This window comes from Coptis chinensis, chromosome 8, assembly GCF_015680905.1.
Source record: "Coptis chinensis isolate HL-2020 chromosome 8, ASM1568090v1, whole genome shotgun sequence".
Taxonomy (NCBI): Eukaryota; Viridiplantae; Streptophyta; class Magnoliopsida; order Ranunculales; family Ranunculaceae; genus Coptis; species Coptis chinensis.
In genome coordinates this window covers 17,766,533-17,782,966 of record NC_141463.1, presented here as the reverse complement: position 1 = coordinate 17,782,966, position 16,434 = coordinate 17,766,533, and the positions used below count along the sequence as shown (strand labels likewise).

Here is a 16,434-nt window from a genome sequence, read left to right as displayed (position 1 = left end):
ATATATCAAGCACGTACACGTTCATGCATTAGTTAATATAGACAGTGCATTAGTTAATTCATAGTATACGACTATACGTGTAGACGTAGACACGTAAATATTATTATTAATATTTATAATACACATATTTAATGTAATATTATAAAAGATGTATTTAAAAGACCTGTATTAGTTAATTCATAGTATTAATAAAACTCGTTGCAGTAAAAATAATGAATATATTAAAAAAAATATAAAGGAGAAGAAACAAAAAAGACCTGTATCAGGGACACTGATAACTATTTCCCATCTCTATTCAAAACCCTTCCCTTCATCCTCTACATCATTTTTTTAGCAGTGAATTAATCCAAATAGAAATCTCAAAAAAATCAAAAAAATCAAAATCTGATGAATAAAAGGAAATTCTCATGATTTAGAGAATTGATAGTAACAATCATACCTAATTTAGAGAAATAGTCAGATGGTTTTATTGTCCATGACCTTTTAATTTTTCAATAATGAGAGGAGATTGGAGAGAAAAAGAGAAGCTAGAACGATGTAACTGGTTTTCTAGTAATGAAGTCGGTATAAATGTTAATAAAAGTGGTATTAATGGTAAGCGTACCTCGCGTACAATTGAAATGGTGCGTGCATTTTATTTCCGACTTGAATTTACACAAAAATCCTTAAAGGTATTATGTAAACTTAAGGGTATAAACGGAAGCAAAAACTGAAATGACGAAATAGTCCATTTTAAGGGCATTGAATAATTTGTTTTAATATTTGATCAAGGGTATTTAGTGGTAGAAAAAAGGCTGGTCCAATTTAAATGTCCATGTTAATTATGGTGTACTCTACTAATTGAGATAGATAGTGCATTAGTTAATTCATAGTATACGACTATACGTGTAGACGTAAGACACGTAAATATTATTATTAATATTTATAATACACATATTTAATGTAATATTATAAAAGATGTATTTAATAACACACATTCACTATTATGATAAATGTTATATATATTTAGTATAATTTTACACCTAACAAATATAGACTATATATAATAATAATATTTGGGTTTGTCTTTATTTAGCGTAATATAATACTAAATTTTATATATCAAAATCAAACTAATCGGTTCCGGTTTCGGTTCGGGTACCCATCGGTTTTTTACTATTCGGTTCTAAAGGTTCCGGTTCTTTATTGGATCGGTTCTTGAAGACCCACTTTAGATAGGTCTAACATTTTAAGACCCAGACCCACTATAAATGGTTCCAATTCCGGTTCCGGTTGGGGTAATTGGGTACCCACACACCCCTAATTGTAGTGCATGTGAAAGCACATTGGCACGCGAATATATCTATTTGTATTTCAGATCATCCACAAAACACCTCTCTCTCTTTCCGCCATATCGATACAACGAAATTCCAGTATTTTTCATTGGATCGTTCTTTGTGAGACACGTGTCATAATCTGGCAAGCAGGACCATATTTCTGCAACAGGAACCATTTCGTTTTCTGATCCATCAATTTTAATCAACTAAAAAGTCCTAGAGATTCACAAAACACTTATTAAACTACCACGTGTAAGGCACAGATCAAAAGTACAGTCTGGTCATGAAGTAGACTTGCTAACTAGAATTACAACTACCAAAGTACTCTCAACTCTGAACAAGTTGAGAAATGAGGTGAGAGCTAAAAACAGAGAAGATGGGCTGTTCATTTTCTGGTTTAAATGCATTGTATGATGCAGTAAATGGTGGTGAAGATGTTTGGATAAATGAGAATCGTTATAGAATATTAAGACAACTTGGTGAAGGTGGTTTTGCTTTTGTTTTTCTTGTTCAGCAAGTTGCTTCAGATTCTTCTTCTTCTGTTGGTAAAAAACTCAGAGACCCATCTCTTATTTCAGGTCAGTGTTTTCTTTCATGTTATAAGTTTGGCAATATAGTGTTTGGGTGTTAAGAATTTGAGATTGTGTAAATTTTCAGATGATGGAAGGTATGCAATAAAGAAAGTAGTTATTCAAAGTGATGAGCAGTTACAGTTAGTGAAGGAGGAGATTCGTGTTTCGGGATTATTTAGTCATGCTAATTTACTTCCGCTTATTGATCATGCTATCATTGCTGTTAAGGTATGAACTTATTATGTAGTACTAGTTCGATCTGTTAAGTGTATACTAAATTAAAATGTTAAAAGAAAAGATTTCAGCTTGTATATTGCTGTCTTATAATCTGTAAATAGGAGGCTAAAATAAAATATTTAATATTTATTTATGTGCAAATTAACTGAGCAAATGTCATAGTAAGGTCTAGACGGGATTTTCAGCTCTAAGATGTCCGTGTTGCTGGGAGCTTGTGTTAGTGCTGCTTTAAAACCTTTCATATAGATGGGGGTATTTGATAATCATTTGGTTACTTTAACACGTTTCAAATTTCTTGTGTAGGCAATGCAAGGAGGGTGGAATCATGAAGCGTACTTGTTGTTCCCCGTTCATTTGGATGGAACCTTATTGGACAATGCCAATTCCTTGAAAGCGAAGAAAGAATTCTTTTCTACACTTGATGTTCTTCAAATATTCCGGCAGGTATAAAATACTCCCTTTTCTCTTGAGCATAATACAAGTTCCAAAGTTTTGTCGTCACAACTGTCCATGCAACATGTGTGAATTAGAGTACTAAGGTTTTGGAGCTTCTATCTATTTTTTTCGGGGTCGATAAAACAAAATTTTAATATCAGTGTGAGATGTTCACTACCGATAAGTAGCTACATCAAAGTTGTACTGTAGCTTCCCAATCCGTTGCAATTGAATTAAAACTCACATTCCTAACAGTAGGAAGATGAGATACCCACTCCCAAAGAACATACTTGCAATTACAAATAATATGATTCAGATCGCAGAGTTTATCTTCAAATTTCCTTTGATTTCTTTCTCAATTATTGTTTTTTTGGGTTAACTAGTATTAACCCCCCCCTAGATGAGCCAATTAGGATTCCCCCTGAAATACATTGAAAAAAACACACAGTGAACCCAATTTGACTTTTTTTTTATGTGTATTTGGGGGGGGGAGACCCTAATTTCCTATTGGCTCATCTAGTATTGTTTTTTTTTTTTTTGGGGGTTTTAACACTAGTTAACCCTTTTTTTTCCATAAATTCCCTCATTTTTAATATTTTATCATGCTTCGTCCTGTGGATATAATTTTTTGAAGTTGCATGATTTCTGAATGAGTTGGTCTTCAAATGTCTTCTTCATACAAATTTGAATATTATGAAGAATAAAATATTGGTCGAGCAAGTGGAGAGGGTTTGTTATGGGTGCCAAAGGCTGAGCAAGTGGAGAGGGTTTGCTATAAAGTGATGAAGTTTACGACGTAAAGGATCTTTGATGGATGACTTGACCAATTTACAATTGCACACAGGTTACAGCTGCAGAGATAATACCATAAATCTGATTTGGTGGTAGAATGCCATGATCATTTAATTGTTGGGTTCCAAACTAGTTAACACTTTCCTCAGATAATGTTCAAATACTTCTGCTTGCTAAAACTCTGTTCAGATAAGCGCATCTTGTTGACATTTGTTAATGAAGAGCTTGTGTGACAGCTTTGTGCAGGACTGAAACACATGCATAGTTTTGACCCCCCATATGCACATAATGATGTCAAACCTGGTAACGTCCTAATCACGCATAGAAAAAGAGATCCACCACTTGCCATACTGATGGATTTTGGAAGTGCTCGGCCTGCAAGGAAGGAAATACGCTCACGTTCAGAGGCATTGCAATTGCAGGTATTTTATTTCTCCTCCATTTTCAATTGTTATGCACTTGCACCTGACAATTATCACTTGTTGACATCATCTCGTTCTTCAGTGAGACCTGGATCCATACTTAAACCAAGTTTACATTGAATATGCAGTCCCCTACTATGAATTTCATCATATTGCCATTTGCATGCTTTACTGTTCAAAGTAGGCAGTAGGCCCATGTCATATTTGTTCATTTTGTTCATACTTCATTTTCCCCCATTCTGTATTTTGAACGATGCTGATCATATCTGATTTTGTATGTCTGCCTCACAGTGAATAATGTACCAGCATTTTATATTATATGATTTATGCCTGTCTTTAATCTTTATCAATAGCTAGCAGTTAGATGGTTTTCCTAGATCCACCCGTTTTCAATATTATCCATGAAATACTTATGCTAGTTGACATGCTTAAAATGGGATTTTTGGTTTCTTGCCTAGGAATGGGCAGCAGAGCACTGTTCTGCACCATTTCGAGCTCCTGAGCTGTGGGATTGCCCAAGCCATGCAGACATAGATGAGAGAACAGATATTTGGTCACTGGGGTGCACTCTATATGCAACAATGTAAGAACTGTTTCTCTTGTTAATTAGTTTCTTGTAGCCATTGTAATTGTCACATGTACAGTTGTACACCTTTCATTAACATTTAATCCTTTGTGTTCTGTGCACACTTAAGTTCTTCTATTACTTTGACAGTTTGACCTGTAGCAGGTAGACCATAACTTGTTGACCTTGCAAAACGAGATCCATGGTAATACATAGAACTTAAGTTTTGGAACTAACAACTACAGGAACAACAATAATAACATGAACACGAACGCAACAATAACAATGTTTAAACACTATTAGTTTTTGATACTAGAAAGTGTTCGCTTTCAAGAAAAGTATCTCGTGAAAGAGGTTCAGATTTCAAGAATTTACCATTAGATGACAATGAAACTTGAATTTTGGAACGTACAACTACATAATTTATTTATATACCACAAACCGTGTACTATATCCAAGATTTTTTTTATCTCTTTGAAGGCAATGTGTCACAAAAACGCCGACTGTTCTGTGTAGCGTACAAATATGCCTAGTTGTTTAGACTTGGAGCATAATTTTGTATGAAAGTGGGCGTGCATGATTTCCTTGTCACAAACATGCAAAAGTTTCTTAGAATTGTCTTCCTGATTCCACTGTTCTCTTCTTTTAACAGGTATGGTGTATCTCCCTTTGAGTTTGTGGTTGGAGAATCTGGAAGTTTACAATTGGCCATTGTAAATGCCCAAATAAAGTGGCCACCTGGGCCAAATCCCCCATATCCTGAAGCACTTCATCAATTTATTACATGGACGCTCCAGCCCCAAGCTGCAGTTCGTCCTCGCATCGATGATATCATTTTTCATGTTGACAAGCTTATCTCAAAGTTTACCTGAGATCGCAGAATCTGATTGACTTAAGCAACCAAGTTCCAATCTAACTATAATACTGTATAAAATTAAATTATCCTTAGAAATGGCTCTTGGAACTTAGAAGGCGCAGTGGTCTTGAAAATGATAGTTAGAAAGTATTTCACTGGCCTGAAGTATGATCTAGTTATGTATATGTCTGAATGTGTATTCCTAACGTTCTCTTTTCTGACCTCCCTTGAAAATGTACTGACTGTATCTAGTGGGAAAGTATTTTTACTAAAACGAACCAATATCAGGTTGTATATGCTGTCTTCTTCTTCTTCTTCTTCTTCTTCATTGAGTAATGTAAATGTGTAAAGGCACAAGGCGCACAAACCTGTTTTCATGATCAACTGTTAACAGCATTTTACAAGTGTATTGACATTGCATTGTCGTGCATTATCAAAAAAAAAAAAAAAAAATCATCGTGGAGTTGTTTCCATAGGCTTTCACATTTGGGAGTGGTTGAGTCAGTGGCACCCTTGCTTATCTGAACAGCCAATTCTGACGTTCATACAGGGCAAATAGTACCAACATCAACCAATTAGTGCACAGCCAAAAAGAAGCTGTAATAAAGCGCACCATTACCTACAACATATGCACAACTTTCTGTGCTGTGTAACACTTAACAACCACAATTAAGTAGAGGATTTTGCAACAGATATCAAGTCATAGCACAAAACTGCGAATATCATGCCAATGTTCTTTAACCACAGGACGAAAAGTGTGCGATGTAAACCACTTTCAATATGCAACACTTCCAGCAGAAGTCACTCTGACTATAAATTAATCAGCTGTCACTGGACACTCACGGCCATCCAGCCTGCCTATTAGTTATTACTTAAGGTTTTAGCAACACCCATCCATATGTTTGATTAACGATAAGTTGTAAATATTTATAATGTCTCACTTAGTTTTAATAAGTTGAAATGTACTATGTTGTTATGAAAAAAAAAAAAATGGACTACATATGAAAATTTTAGTGCTGGGATCGTAAGTGACGCTTTCAGATACACAGAATTTAAGAGACAGGTTATGCTAAATGAAACTGAGAACTCCATGTATTGTATAATTGTATAATTTGTTTGCATGTATGCATGCATCAAGACAGACTACAACTGAATTTCTTTTGCAACATCAGTGTTCGAAAAACTTCAGTATGGAGCCTGAATGAACACAGACGATGCAATCAGGATTAATAAAATCAGATCACTATCAAATCTCTCTGGATATGCCATAACTTCGAGTTCGTCAAGCTTCTGTACAAATCTCTTCATTCGTGATGGATTTCTCAAAACAGATTCACTTGTTAAAATGAGAAGCATGCATATGTGAAATTCGGTTGAATAAGAACTGCAAAAGAAATGACAGAATCCTGAATCTGATCAGATTAAGCATGAGATAATAATAGAAGAACAATATTAATGCTTTAGTACTGTGAGCACCTTGGCATGTGTATACGTGGCAACCCTATTTCTCCAAGGGTTCAATCCTCATGTTCGTTTTCACCTTCAGAATCTGCAACAGAGAACATTGAGCATTCTAAGATCAGTTGATTGACAAAATGCTGTGCAGAATGGACTTAAGTATTATACGGTATGACATACATCTGCCACATGTCATCCACATATTTCTTATTAATCAATTAAATATTTATTTTATTACTATTTTCCTACGAGCAAGGTATTTTACCACCCTCCTTTGGAGCAAAACCAACCATATGAAACTTAGGCAGCATCAATTCCAAACTATAGATGCTTTGACATTTCAAGGAATATTAAGACGAGCAACTTCTTAAATCTCTTGGAAAAAGTAATGTCAAGTTACCCAGAATGATTGGGCGTAAAGTGTCTGTAGTTGGCTTTTCAAGCTCGTGGTCAATTGACAATTTTGTATTTTGTTAAAGTGTAGTTGTTAATAAACCTGTTAAAAGGAAATAGTTTCACATACCAGAGCGAATATCATCTCCGAGCTGACCTCTTGCCTGGATTTGGTTCACAATCATCCGGTACATTAAAACCCACCAATATATGTGAAGAACTAGCAAGCAGAAGAGAAGGGTATTGAACAAATAATAGTAGATGGGTCCATCAATCGGGTGTTTATTGTTATCCAAGGTCTGGATAAGTTCATAACTGCAACACAAACAGATAAACTATTACCTGAGCTAACATGCATTCCACCTATAGAACATCCTGAGAGAAGTAAAAAAAAAAAAAAAAACTTGAAAAGGACAGAGTACAGTCAGGTCATCCTTATATTACTAAAAAAGAGAGTGAGAAAGGAAGACCGTGATTGGAGCCGATTACACAGGTACAAGTAATTGTTTTTGAACGTCCATTTCTCACAATATTGTGTTCAATATTTGATGAGCATGTATGCACATCAGAGGTACTTCGAGGGAAAAAGGCTACTAAGCGTAGGTGGGTCAATCTGGTCTGGAGGAAGGCAATACCTATGAAACACCGATACGTCCTTAAGGGTGAAGTATCCGTGTCCGATACGTGTCCGACACGGATACGTCCCGATACGCATCCAATACTTGTCGGATACGCGATTTGGAGTATCCGATTTTATAATTAATTTTTTAATTTCCGACACGCGGGGGATACGCGGGGGACAGTAATCTCACACATACAAGAAATTTTTTTGGAACTTCAACAAAAAAAAAACAAGTGAAATAAAATCCAAGTTAAGAAGAGATGCAAGAGAAGAAAGATGAAGTGAATCCAAGTTATACATGTAAGTTGCTGCTTAATGTGTTTGAATTGGTCATTTTATGAAGGAGAATTGCCATTTTAATTTGAATTTGGTGAAAAATGCTCAATTATATATATATATATATATATTATTCATATATATATATCCATATATATATATATATATATATATATTATTCAAACGTGTCCATGACGTATCCGTGTCCTATATTTTTGAAAAATGCCGTGTCTGCGTATCCGTGTTGTGTCGTATCCGTGTCGCGTATCGGTATCCATGCTTCCTAGGCCAATACACCACAGGACAGGAACAGAGCATATGCTAAGTAAGGTATGCTGCTATGCAATTAAAAGGTGAAAAAATGGCTACACTTTTGGCCTCTGTTGTCTACACTTTTGGCAACTAGAGTGCCATGGATGATGAGAGGCAGATGGATGTGAGCGATGGGCTCAACAAATCATGTCCTCATATTTTCTACATGGATGTAGGGTAATACTTTTGCATTGCAAACTATGGTGTCAGTCAGGCTAGGTCCTACGTCTTTTCGAAATTTTGTTGGAAGGCCCATCATGCTATTACAGAATCAAAAACATGTAATCAATGTTTCCTTACCTAGGTCCATTTAGTGAAATATATATAAGGCCAAGTTATAATGACACGGATATGTGTGTCCGTATCCGACACGGATACAAGTGTCTGAAAAAAATGAGGTATATCACATACAATATGTGTTCGTGTGTGTCCGACACAAACACGTCGGAAACGTATTCTCCACGGATTATTTTTGAAACATGGCGTGTCCATGTAACATAGATATAAGGCAGAGAATTGTCTAATAGTACACCAGCATTGCTCAAAGTCGCTTTGTTGTCACTAACTCACCTGGTACTCCAAAGGACCCAGAATGGGTAGTATATTAGGCGAAGGATGACCCACAACAAAACAAAGATTTGGAATGAAACATTAGCAACCGTTTGATAACCACTATATCTGGACATTTTCGCAACTTCCATAAACACATCAGTTGCATCGTGAAGAGCTAAAACAACTGAACCAACTCGAGTAAACCTGAAACAAAAGACATGAAGTATTATCTCATTAGTATATGATTTTACTAAAGTCTAATACTGAATTCTTTAGTTCCCAATTAGATTCATAGCTTTTTGAATTAAACTATTTGAACAGTACAGAGATTAACAATCTCTTTTATTTTGTTTTTCTCTTTTTACTATTTCACTTCGAACCCCTCCGGTAATAATTCCATATTTATAGCTCACAGCATCAATGAGAGGTCAGATGGTTCAGTCTGGTCTTCTTTTCCTCTTTGGCATGAGATTAAGAATCAATGGACTATGGTCTATGATTTTAAGTCTTGGAATCTCCATATCATTCAGGTTAGAGAAAAAAATGAACCATATATTCAGACCCATGATACTACTAAGGCCAAGCAAGGTCCAAGACGGGCTGCGATAATTTCCAAAAAACTCAGACTAGTCTTATGTTAATTAATAAGGAGTAAAATGTGTCAGGCATGAGTAATTAGAATGGTTAGACCCACACCACAGTTAAGACATGATTCAGGCCTAGTCTGAGACAAGATATGATATACTGTTCACTGGACCAGGTAGTGACAGTGACAACCCCAAATTGAAGTAGGCATTAGGCAATGAACACAATATAACAAATAATGAGTGCAATTTTGAAATTCTGGGAAACAATGTGAACTAGAACTTTTGAAACCCACCTGAAAATGTATGACAGCACTATAAGAATTACAGTTGCTACATGATGACTCATGGAAATACCAAAGTCTTTGCGCCTTGTTTCCCAAAATAGCAAGGCAAATATCGAATATGTGTAGAATCCAGCAGCATACATGTACAGTCCCTGTAATTTCATTCTGGCCATTGGGAGAAAAGAGAATCGATTTATTCTGTGCATGATCATCGTTTTCAATAAAAAAAAATGAATAGTTTAAGCAATATGATTACTCCTGCAAAAGAGGTCTAAAACCACCAGGAAAATTAACAGATAAACTTACTTGATCTTCTGATCGGGCCAGACCTGATCGCCAGGTCCCACCCAAAAATATCTAGTGTTAGTAAACCAGGGCTCGTCATATGTGACAGATAAAGCTAATATCTCTGCTGAAAGAAAATAAATGCATTTCCATGCCGACTCCTTGAATTTATTTATCTTTTTCTTTCTTGATTTTGTTTTAAAGTCAATCAGCCCATGCCCCTTCCCAAATATGAATCGCCTTGCCACCTTCTGAAAAAAAGTATTAAGAACCCAGTTCATATTCAACGAATCAGAAAGTAAAAGGTAAGGGAAGAACAATGCTGACCACATAGAAAGCAGGACCTGATGCACATCATTTTGTAATTTTAGTAAGGAAACAAGAATAAACAAATTAAAACTTGGACCAGTCGAGGAACAGTTGTTATTCCTCAATCCAACAAATGACAGTTGAAATATAAATTAGTTTGAAAGATTAACATAGAAACAGAAGACTGAATGAAAACGTGATTGATAGATTCTCCATGTTCCATGCAAAGGGGAGAGTGTTTCAGAAAAACTATTTCTTCTCCCACACTTGCTTATAGTTAACAAGCGTTCCAGGAAACTGACCCAAGAGAAGAATTCTCTCTTTCAAGTCAGTTTCAATTCCCAGATAAATGGGCATAGGACCTTCCGAGTTTATAGACCAAGCGCAAAATGACAGATAGGATGGAGAAGAGGATTTTCATTCTTGTTAGCAGGCCAAAGGCGTTTATGATTTCTCTGTCATGGAGCCTAGTTTCCTAGTAGCCACTAGTCCTGTACTCCTATCTATTTTAGTAATAATGGTTAACCTTGCAACCCTAAGCTGATTGGACATAAAAAATAGACCATGCATTATGCATAAAGCCACCAAGTTTACTAAATTAAAGACAAATCAGAAATCTATCTTTTCTACTTTTTAAGAAGCTAGTTTATCATATCCATCAGATAATCACTGACTAAAACTTCCAAACATCATATGATCAAAGCCGTGACTAACACAGAAGTTCTCAAATGAATGCTAAACGTTTCCCCAAACACAATAACTAGTAAAAAAAAATCATATTTTCAGCAAAGCAAGAGCAATCAAATGCTTAAAACGAACAATCACCACACCATAACATCAATACTTAACCAAATGAAATGAAAGCTTAAACCCAACTAAAAAGATCAAATATTTAGAAAGAAAAAACACTTCAATTGTAGTGCAATACCTCAAATATGAATCTGTCAAGAAAAAACCGTATTGCTGGGAAGAACAAGGCGAAGAAAGGAAGTAAAATGAAATCTTGATAAACTGGGTAAGATTCTTTTGACCAATCAATGTTTACTATAGATTCTTTGATACCCATTTCGAGGAATTTAAGGAAGAATCCTTAAAACTACACTCTAGATTCCGTGTGTCATAAACTCATAATAATACATAGGAGAAAAAATTCGCTGCTGAGCGCTCAGGAGCGAAAAGTCCACTAAGCACCGTCCACCACACATCCATTTATCTTTTAAATATTAATTAAATTTAATTAAATTAAATCTAATCAAATATTTATTTTATTCTCTCTCCAAATCATATATCCAAATATCCAACTGAAAAATAACATATTAACAGATTATTAGTTGATATTTGGGTTGTTTTGAAGCCCAGCCCAGTATTATGGATCTTGGGCTTCAGTGATTGAGAAGTTTGAGGTATAAATTTATGTTTGTGATTCTTTGATGAGCATTTTCTCAACAACAATGGATGAGGAGCATGACGCAATGATTGCAATATTTGGTGGTAACTGGTAAGTTGGTTTATTGCAATTTTTGTGTGGTTAGTTTTGATAAAAAATTTAATAGTGTATTAAATAAAATGGTGAGGCTCGGCATTTGATTCCAATATAGAAACTTGCACGTAAAAGGAGTGAACCTGAAGTTTCTAAATATGTGTTAGGAAACCATTTGAGTTTTTAGAAACAATGCTCATTATATATTATTTAGTTGTCTAGGAATTTTGTCTCGTTTTTGGTATGTTTCTTCCTTATAATTCATAATAATCTTCTTCAAAGGTTCATATCAACATGGAAGCTGGATTATGTAGAGATGCCCCGACAACTCAGTTCAGGTGCAAAGCTGAACATTTTTCTGCACTTTTGAATTCTTCAGTGGAGAGATATGAGTCTCCTGAATTTGTAGTAGGAGACTACAAATGGAAGCTAGTTTTTTATCCTCGCGGAAACAAGGAAAAAGACGTTAATGATCACATATCTCTATACTTAGTGTTGGTGAACAACAATTCTTCGGATGCTAACAAAGAGCTAAAAGTAACATTCAGTTTGTTGGCTCTTGATCAGATTGAGGACAAGTGTTTGTCATTACAAGGAGTAAGTAAACTTGGTGAAATGCACGTTGAATCGGGCTTCGACAAGTTCTTGTCTCATAAGATATTCAATGACCCTTCCTATGGGTACCTCATCAACGACACTTGCCTCTTTGGAGCAGATATATTTTATAGTACAAAAACGATCAAGGGACAATGCTTATCAATGATTAAGTATCCTGTTACTTTTAAGTATATGTGGGAGATGGAGAAATTTTCAGAGTTAACAGACGAATTTTATTATTCTTCAAGGTTTAGAACTAGAGGCCATGATTGGAAAGTGCTGGTATATCCAAAGGGCAATGAATCAGCAAAAGGGAAATTCCTTTCTTTGTATTTAGTATTGGCTGATTGCCCAAAACAACTTTCACTTGGCACGGAAATCCTTGTTGACTTCACATTGCGTGTGATAGATCAAGTTAACCAGAAACACAAAGAGAAGAAGCCTTCAACGACTATGTGTTTAGGTGCATCAAGGAAGGATTGGGGGTGGCGCGAGTTATTACCTCTTAGCGATCTAAATGAATCAACTGGTTTCTTGGTTAATGATACTTTTGTGTTGGAAGCGGAGGTTATGGTCCTTGGATCAACCGAGAGTTGGGATCGAGGGACTCCAAGGTGACCCTGTTCAAGTGTAGCAAAATAGAAACCTTGTTTTTTTTGGCGACTCTTATTATATTCAATTTTTAGAGTAGTTTTTTTGGCTTTTGTATTTTTGTATTTGTGTATAGTTCATTCACTACTAGTGTACTTGTACTTGAGTATTTACCAGTTATACTACAACAATTTGCAATTTCAGTACTAGTTATATTCAGTCGATCCATTAACGAATCCAAATGATTTTTTTGCACGTTGATCATGTGAGAATCGTTAAAGTCCATACACAGTTTGATGTTTCTAGTTCAACAATCAACACCATGGCAAGATGGCAGTGAGAAGCATAGGTGCTAGTGAGATCTATGGGGCACTTGCTTGGTACCTTAGCAAACCATGAGACAGGGTTTGCCCTGCCTGCAAATTAACTTTTTCATTTTACATCAAAATTTATTATCATTAGAGCATGGCATTATCCTAGTTATTTATGCCAACAATGAAGGGTTGCTAACTTGCTATATGTGATTATGTCATAATCAGTGTAGCAATGTGGGTTATAATATAATAATTGTTTTCGATCATCTGGAATTCTAATGTGTTGTTGCACTCCTAGTCCAAGCATGAAATTATTGCAAGAAGAAATTAAAAAATATGTTGCCTAGAAACGGCTCCAGCTACCCGAGGATATTCTCATAGGGATGAGGATCCGAGACTGTTGGATGTGTGATCAAACGGTTCGAAAATCAAAAACAAAAAGGATGAGAGAATATGAGTTTGTTCTTGATTTTCGGACAATTGGATCACACATCCAACGGTCACGGATCTCGTCCCTATAAGGACGTCCTCGGGTAGAGGACCTCCCTAGAAACACACTCCATTCATTCTACGAGTTAGCACGTATCAATAGGCAGAAGAAGTACCTCCCTAGAAACACACTCCATTCGTTCTACTGCGAGTTAGCACGTATCAATAGGCAGAAGAAGTCTAAGAACATAAACTCTTGAGTCTTGATTCAGTTGTAGGAAATTTTTTCCACTTGAAGAGAAATTCAGCCCTTAGCAGTTAGTACTAATGTTTAATTGGCTGCTGGAAACACGTGGTGTTGGTACCGTAACAATTAACAAAAGTCTGTTGAGTTCTCCTGTACTACTTGACCAAATTACATTCTCAAGTTTTAAGTGCTTTTAAGAACCAGGCTTCGATCACTGAACAGACTTCTCGGTAACAATGTGGGCTACACTCACATATCCATGCGGGGAGACAAAGGGGCAATTGGTATCACTATAAAAGCTTGCACCATCAAAGGCGCAAAATCAAGAGAAGACATCATGGAAGCTGGATTGTCTAGATTACTTAGAGACGCACCACCAACTCACTTCAGATTCAAGATCGAGTCATTCTCATCACTTTCATATTCTTCTTTGGAAAGAGTCGAGTCATGCGAGTTTGAAGCTGGAGATTACAAGTGGAAATTGGCTATTTATCCTCGTGGGAACAAAGCAAAAGATCATATTTCTCTTTACTTAGTGTTGGTGAACAACAATTCTGATAACAAAGAGATACTAGTAACGTACAGCTTGTTCGTGTTTGATCATATTCAGTACAAGTATTTGCCTGTACAAGGAGCAAGTCGCTTTCATGCAACGAAGCCTGAATCAGGTTTTGACAAGTTCTTAACCCTTAAGATTTTCAATGAGCCTTCAAATGGGTATCTCATTGACGATACTTGTATATTTGGAGCAGAACTTTTCTTTATCAAAAGTACGGACAATGCTTGTCAATGATTAAGTATCCTGGTCCTTTCAAGCATGTGTGGAAGATAGAGAATTTTTCCAAGTTGAAAGACGAATCCTATTACTCAAATACATTCACAACCAAAGGTCATGACTGGAGAATAAAAGTCTATCCGAATGGAAATCAAACAGTGGAGGGACAGAGCCTTTCCATATATTTGGACTTGGCACATCCAGAACAACTCTCACCCGGCATGGAAGTCCTAGCGGAATATACCTTCCGTGTAATAGATCAAGTTAACCAAAATCACAAAGAGCTAAAAAGGCGCAAAGACTATCAGCTTTAGTGCATCATCACGGGATTGGGGTTACCCCAAATTCTTGCCGCTCAGTGAACTGAATGGATCAACTGGTTACGTGGTGGATGATGTGTGTGTAGTTGAAGCAGAGGTTGATGTCCGGGGAACAGTTAAGAATTGGGATTGAAGAATGCTAAGGTTATTAAATTAATAATGGCAATGTTGATTATTTTGTCCTGAATCTTCATAGTTTTTAGAAATAGTTTTAAATCAGAAACCTTTATTTTGTTTTTCTTTATCAAGACATTCCATGTAAATTTAAGCATTGAGCTTTGAGCTTCAGTGGGTGTAGGAGAGTATGTAAGGCTGTAAGCCAAGGCTAAGCTACTTTGATTGCTCTTTATATTTTCTGAAATTATGCTATTTACTAATTTACAAAATAACATCTAGATCTTGCCGACAGACGGTACAAAATCACTAGTACCGTAATTCAGTGTGCACCAAAACTAGACTCCTCATCTTGGTGAATATATTTGCCTCTAAGCGATCTCAGATCAACAGATCACATATTTATATACTTGTTGAAAAGTAGACATTTTCATCTTAACAAAGAGATCGATACAAGTGATACCATTTTATTTGTTCCTTCTTTTGTTCCTACACTAGAATTAAGAAACCTGACCAACTTTAGGTAGATCTATAATCCTTTGTGATAATGAAACAACTTACAGGCCAACTCATTAAACATTGTGAACCCAAGAGTGCTGGCTTCCTTTTTATTACCATTCCGATTTCTCCTTCCCGATGGTTTATCAGTTTATGTGCATGGGGCCAACTGGAGATCGGGTTGGGCTTGGGTTTAACCAGATTTGGATATAAAGCCCATTTTCTTGTTATTTGAATCGATGCACTTGCCCGCCCTATACATAGACCGCAATTAGCAGAGATATGGGGGTGGGTTTGTTTCCCAATTAGTTTGTTTCTTCGTCTGCAAGACTTCAACCGCCGAGTTTCTGTTTCTCGTCATTCATCATTAATGGAGAAGAACAATTACTCCTCCTTATCTTCTACCATGCTATTCTTACCTCGCTCCATATGTCTCCCTGCTAATAATAAAGCACCGATGATGAAGATGGCAAAAACGAGGAATTGTAATAGCATCGATCAACAACCTCCGAACAAACGGATGAAGTCTTCGTCTCCCTCCTCCTCCTTTGGTGGTCAAATCTGTCTCCCTGCTGCTGAGAATAATAAGAAGAAAGCGATGACGATGTCTCGATGTTCATCAGAGGGGTTCATGGAAAAGAGTAATGATTATGGGCCCTGGAGTGAACTTACTGCGGATATCTTATTAGGTCGAAAAATCAAAACATTTACCCTTCTTGATTTGGCTCAGTTCGGTTCTGTCTGCAAATCTTGGAGATCTCTTTCTCCCCGTGTAATTCGTCATAAGGGAGAGACT

At 36.2% G+C, this 16,434-nt stretch overlaps 3 protein-coding genes across 3 annotated transcripts; 2 read left to right on the top strand and 1 right to left on the bottom strand.

Moving 5' to 3' along the window:
* The first annotated feature begins 1,613 nt into the window (after positions 1-1,613).
* LOC147480287 (uncharacterized) lies at positions 1,614-5,489 on the top strand. Its single transcript, XM_086575548.1, has 6 exons — positions 1,614-1,894; positions 1,974-2,116; positions 2,429-2,569; positions 3,589-3,774; positions 4,233-4,357; positions 4,992-5,489. The coding sequence occupies exons 1-6, from the start codon at positions 1,693-1,695 to the stop codon at positions 5,209-5,211; spliced, it is 1,017 nt and encodes a 338-aa protein (XP_086431674.1). The 5' UTR covers positions 1,614-1,692; the 3' UTR covers positions 5,212-5,489.
* A 776-nt stretch (positions 5,490-6,265) lies between these two features.
* LOC147480286 (ASC1-like protein) lies at positions 6,266-11,528 on the bottom strand. The gene is made up of 7 exons (XM_086575549.1): positions 11,202-11,528; positions 9,986-10,215; positions 9,689-9,844; positions 8,827-9,012; positions 7,177-7,361; positions 6,672-6,744; positions 6,266-6,579 (listed from the first exon to the last, which is right to left on the bottom strand). The coding sequence occupies exons 1-6, from the start codon at positions 11,337-11,339 to the stop codon at positions 6,713-6,715; spliced, it is 927 nt and encodes a 308-aa protein (XP_086431675.1). The 5' UTR covers positions 11,340-11,528; the 3' UTR covers positions 6,266-6,579; positions 6,672-6,712.
* A 141-nt stretch (positions 11,529-11,669) lies between these two features.
* On the top strand, positions 11,670-15,206 carry LOC147480285 (uncharacterized). The gene is given in 7 exon segments (XM_086578610.1): positions 11,670-11,771; positions 12,036-12,967; positions 13,078-13,144; positions 13,248-13,321; positions 14,136-14,609; positions 14,684-15,010; positions 15,012-15,206. Coding segments are annotated over 6 exon segments (2,010 nt in total). The 5' UTR covers positions 11,670-11,771; positions 12,036-12,047; the 3' UTR covers positions 15,160-15,206.
* Positions 15,207-16,434: the final 1,228 nt, after the last annotated feature.

Bases quoted from the DNA above. Each gene is read 5' to 3' on its own strand.
- LOC147480287 (XM_086575548.1), top strand. From the start codon at position 1,693: ATGGGCTGTTCATTTTCTGGTTTAAATGCATTGTATGATGCAGTAAAT. The intron at 2,570-3,588 runs GTATAAAATACT...CTTGTGTGACAG, and splicing joins TTCTTCAAATATTCCGGCAG to CTTTGTGCAGGACTGAAACA. The intron at 3,775-4,232 runs GTATTTTATTTC...TTTCTTGCCTAG, and splicing joins CAGAGGCATTGCAATTGCAG to GAATGGGCAGCAGAGCACTG.
- LOC147480286 (XM_086575549.1), bottom strand. From the start codon at position 11,339: ATGGGTATCAAAGAATCTATAGTAAACATTGATTGGTCAAAAGAATCT. The intron at 10,216-11,201 runs GTATTGCACTAC...ACTTTTTTTCAG, and splicing joins TTGACAGATTCATATTTGAG to AAGGTGGCAAGGCGATTCAT. The intron at 9,013-9,688 runs GTGGGTTTCAAA...CTTTTGTTTCAG, and splicing joins GTGCTGTCATACATTTTCAG to GTTTACTCGAGTTGGTTCAG.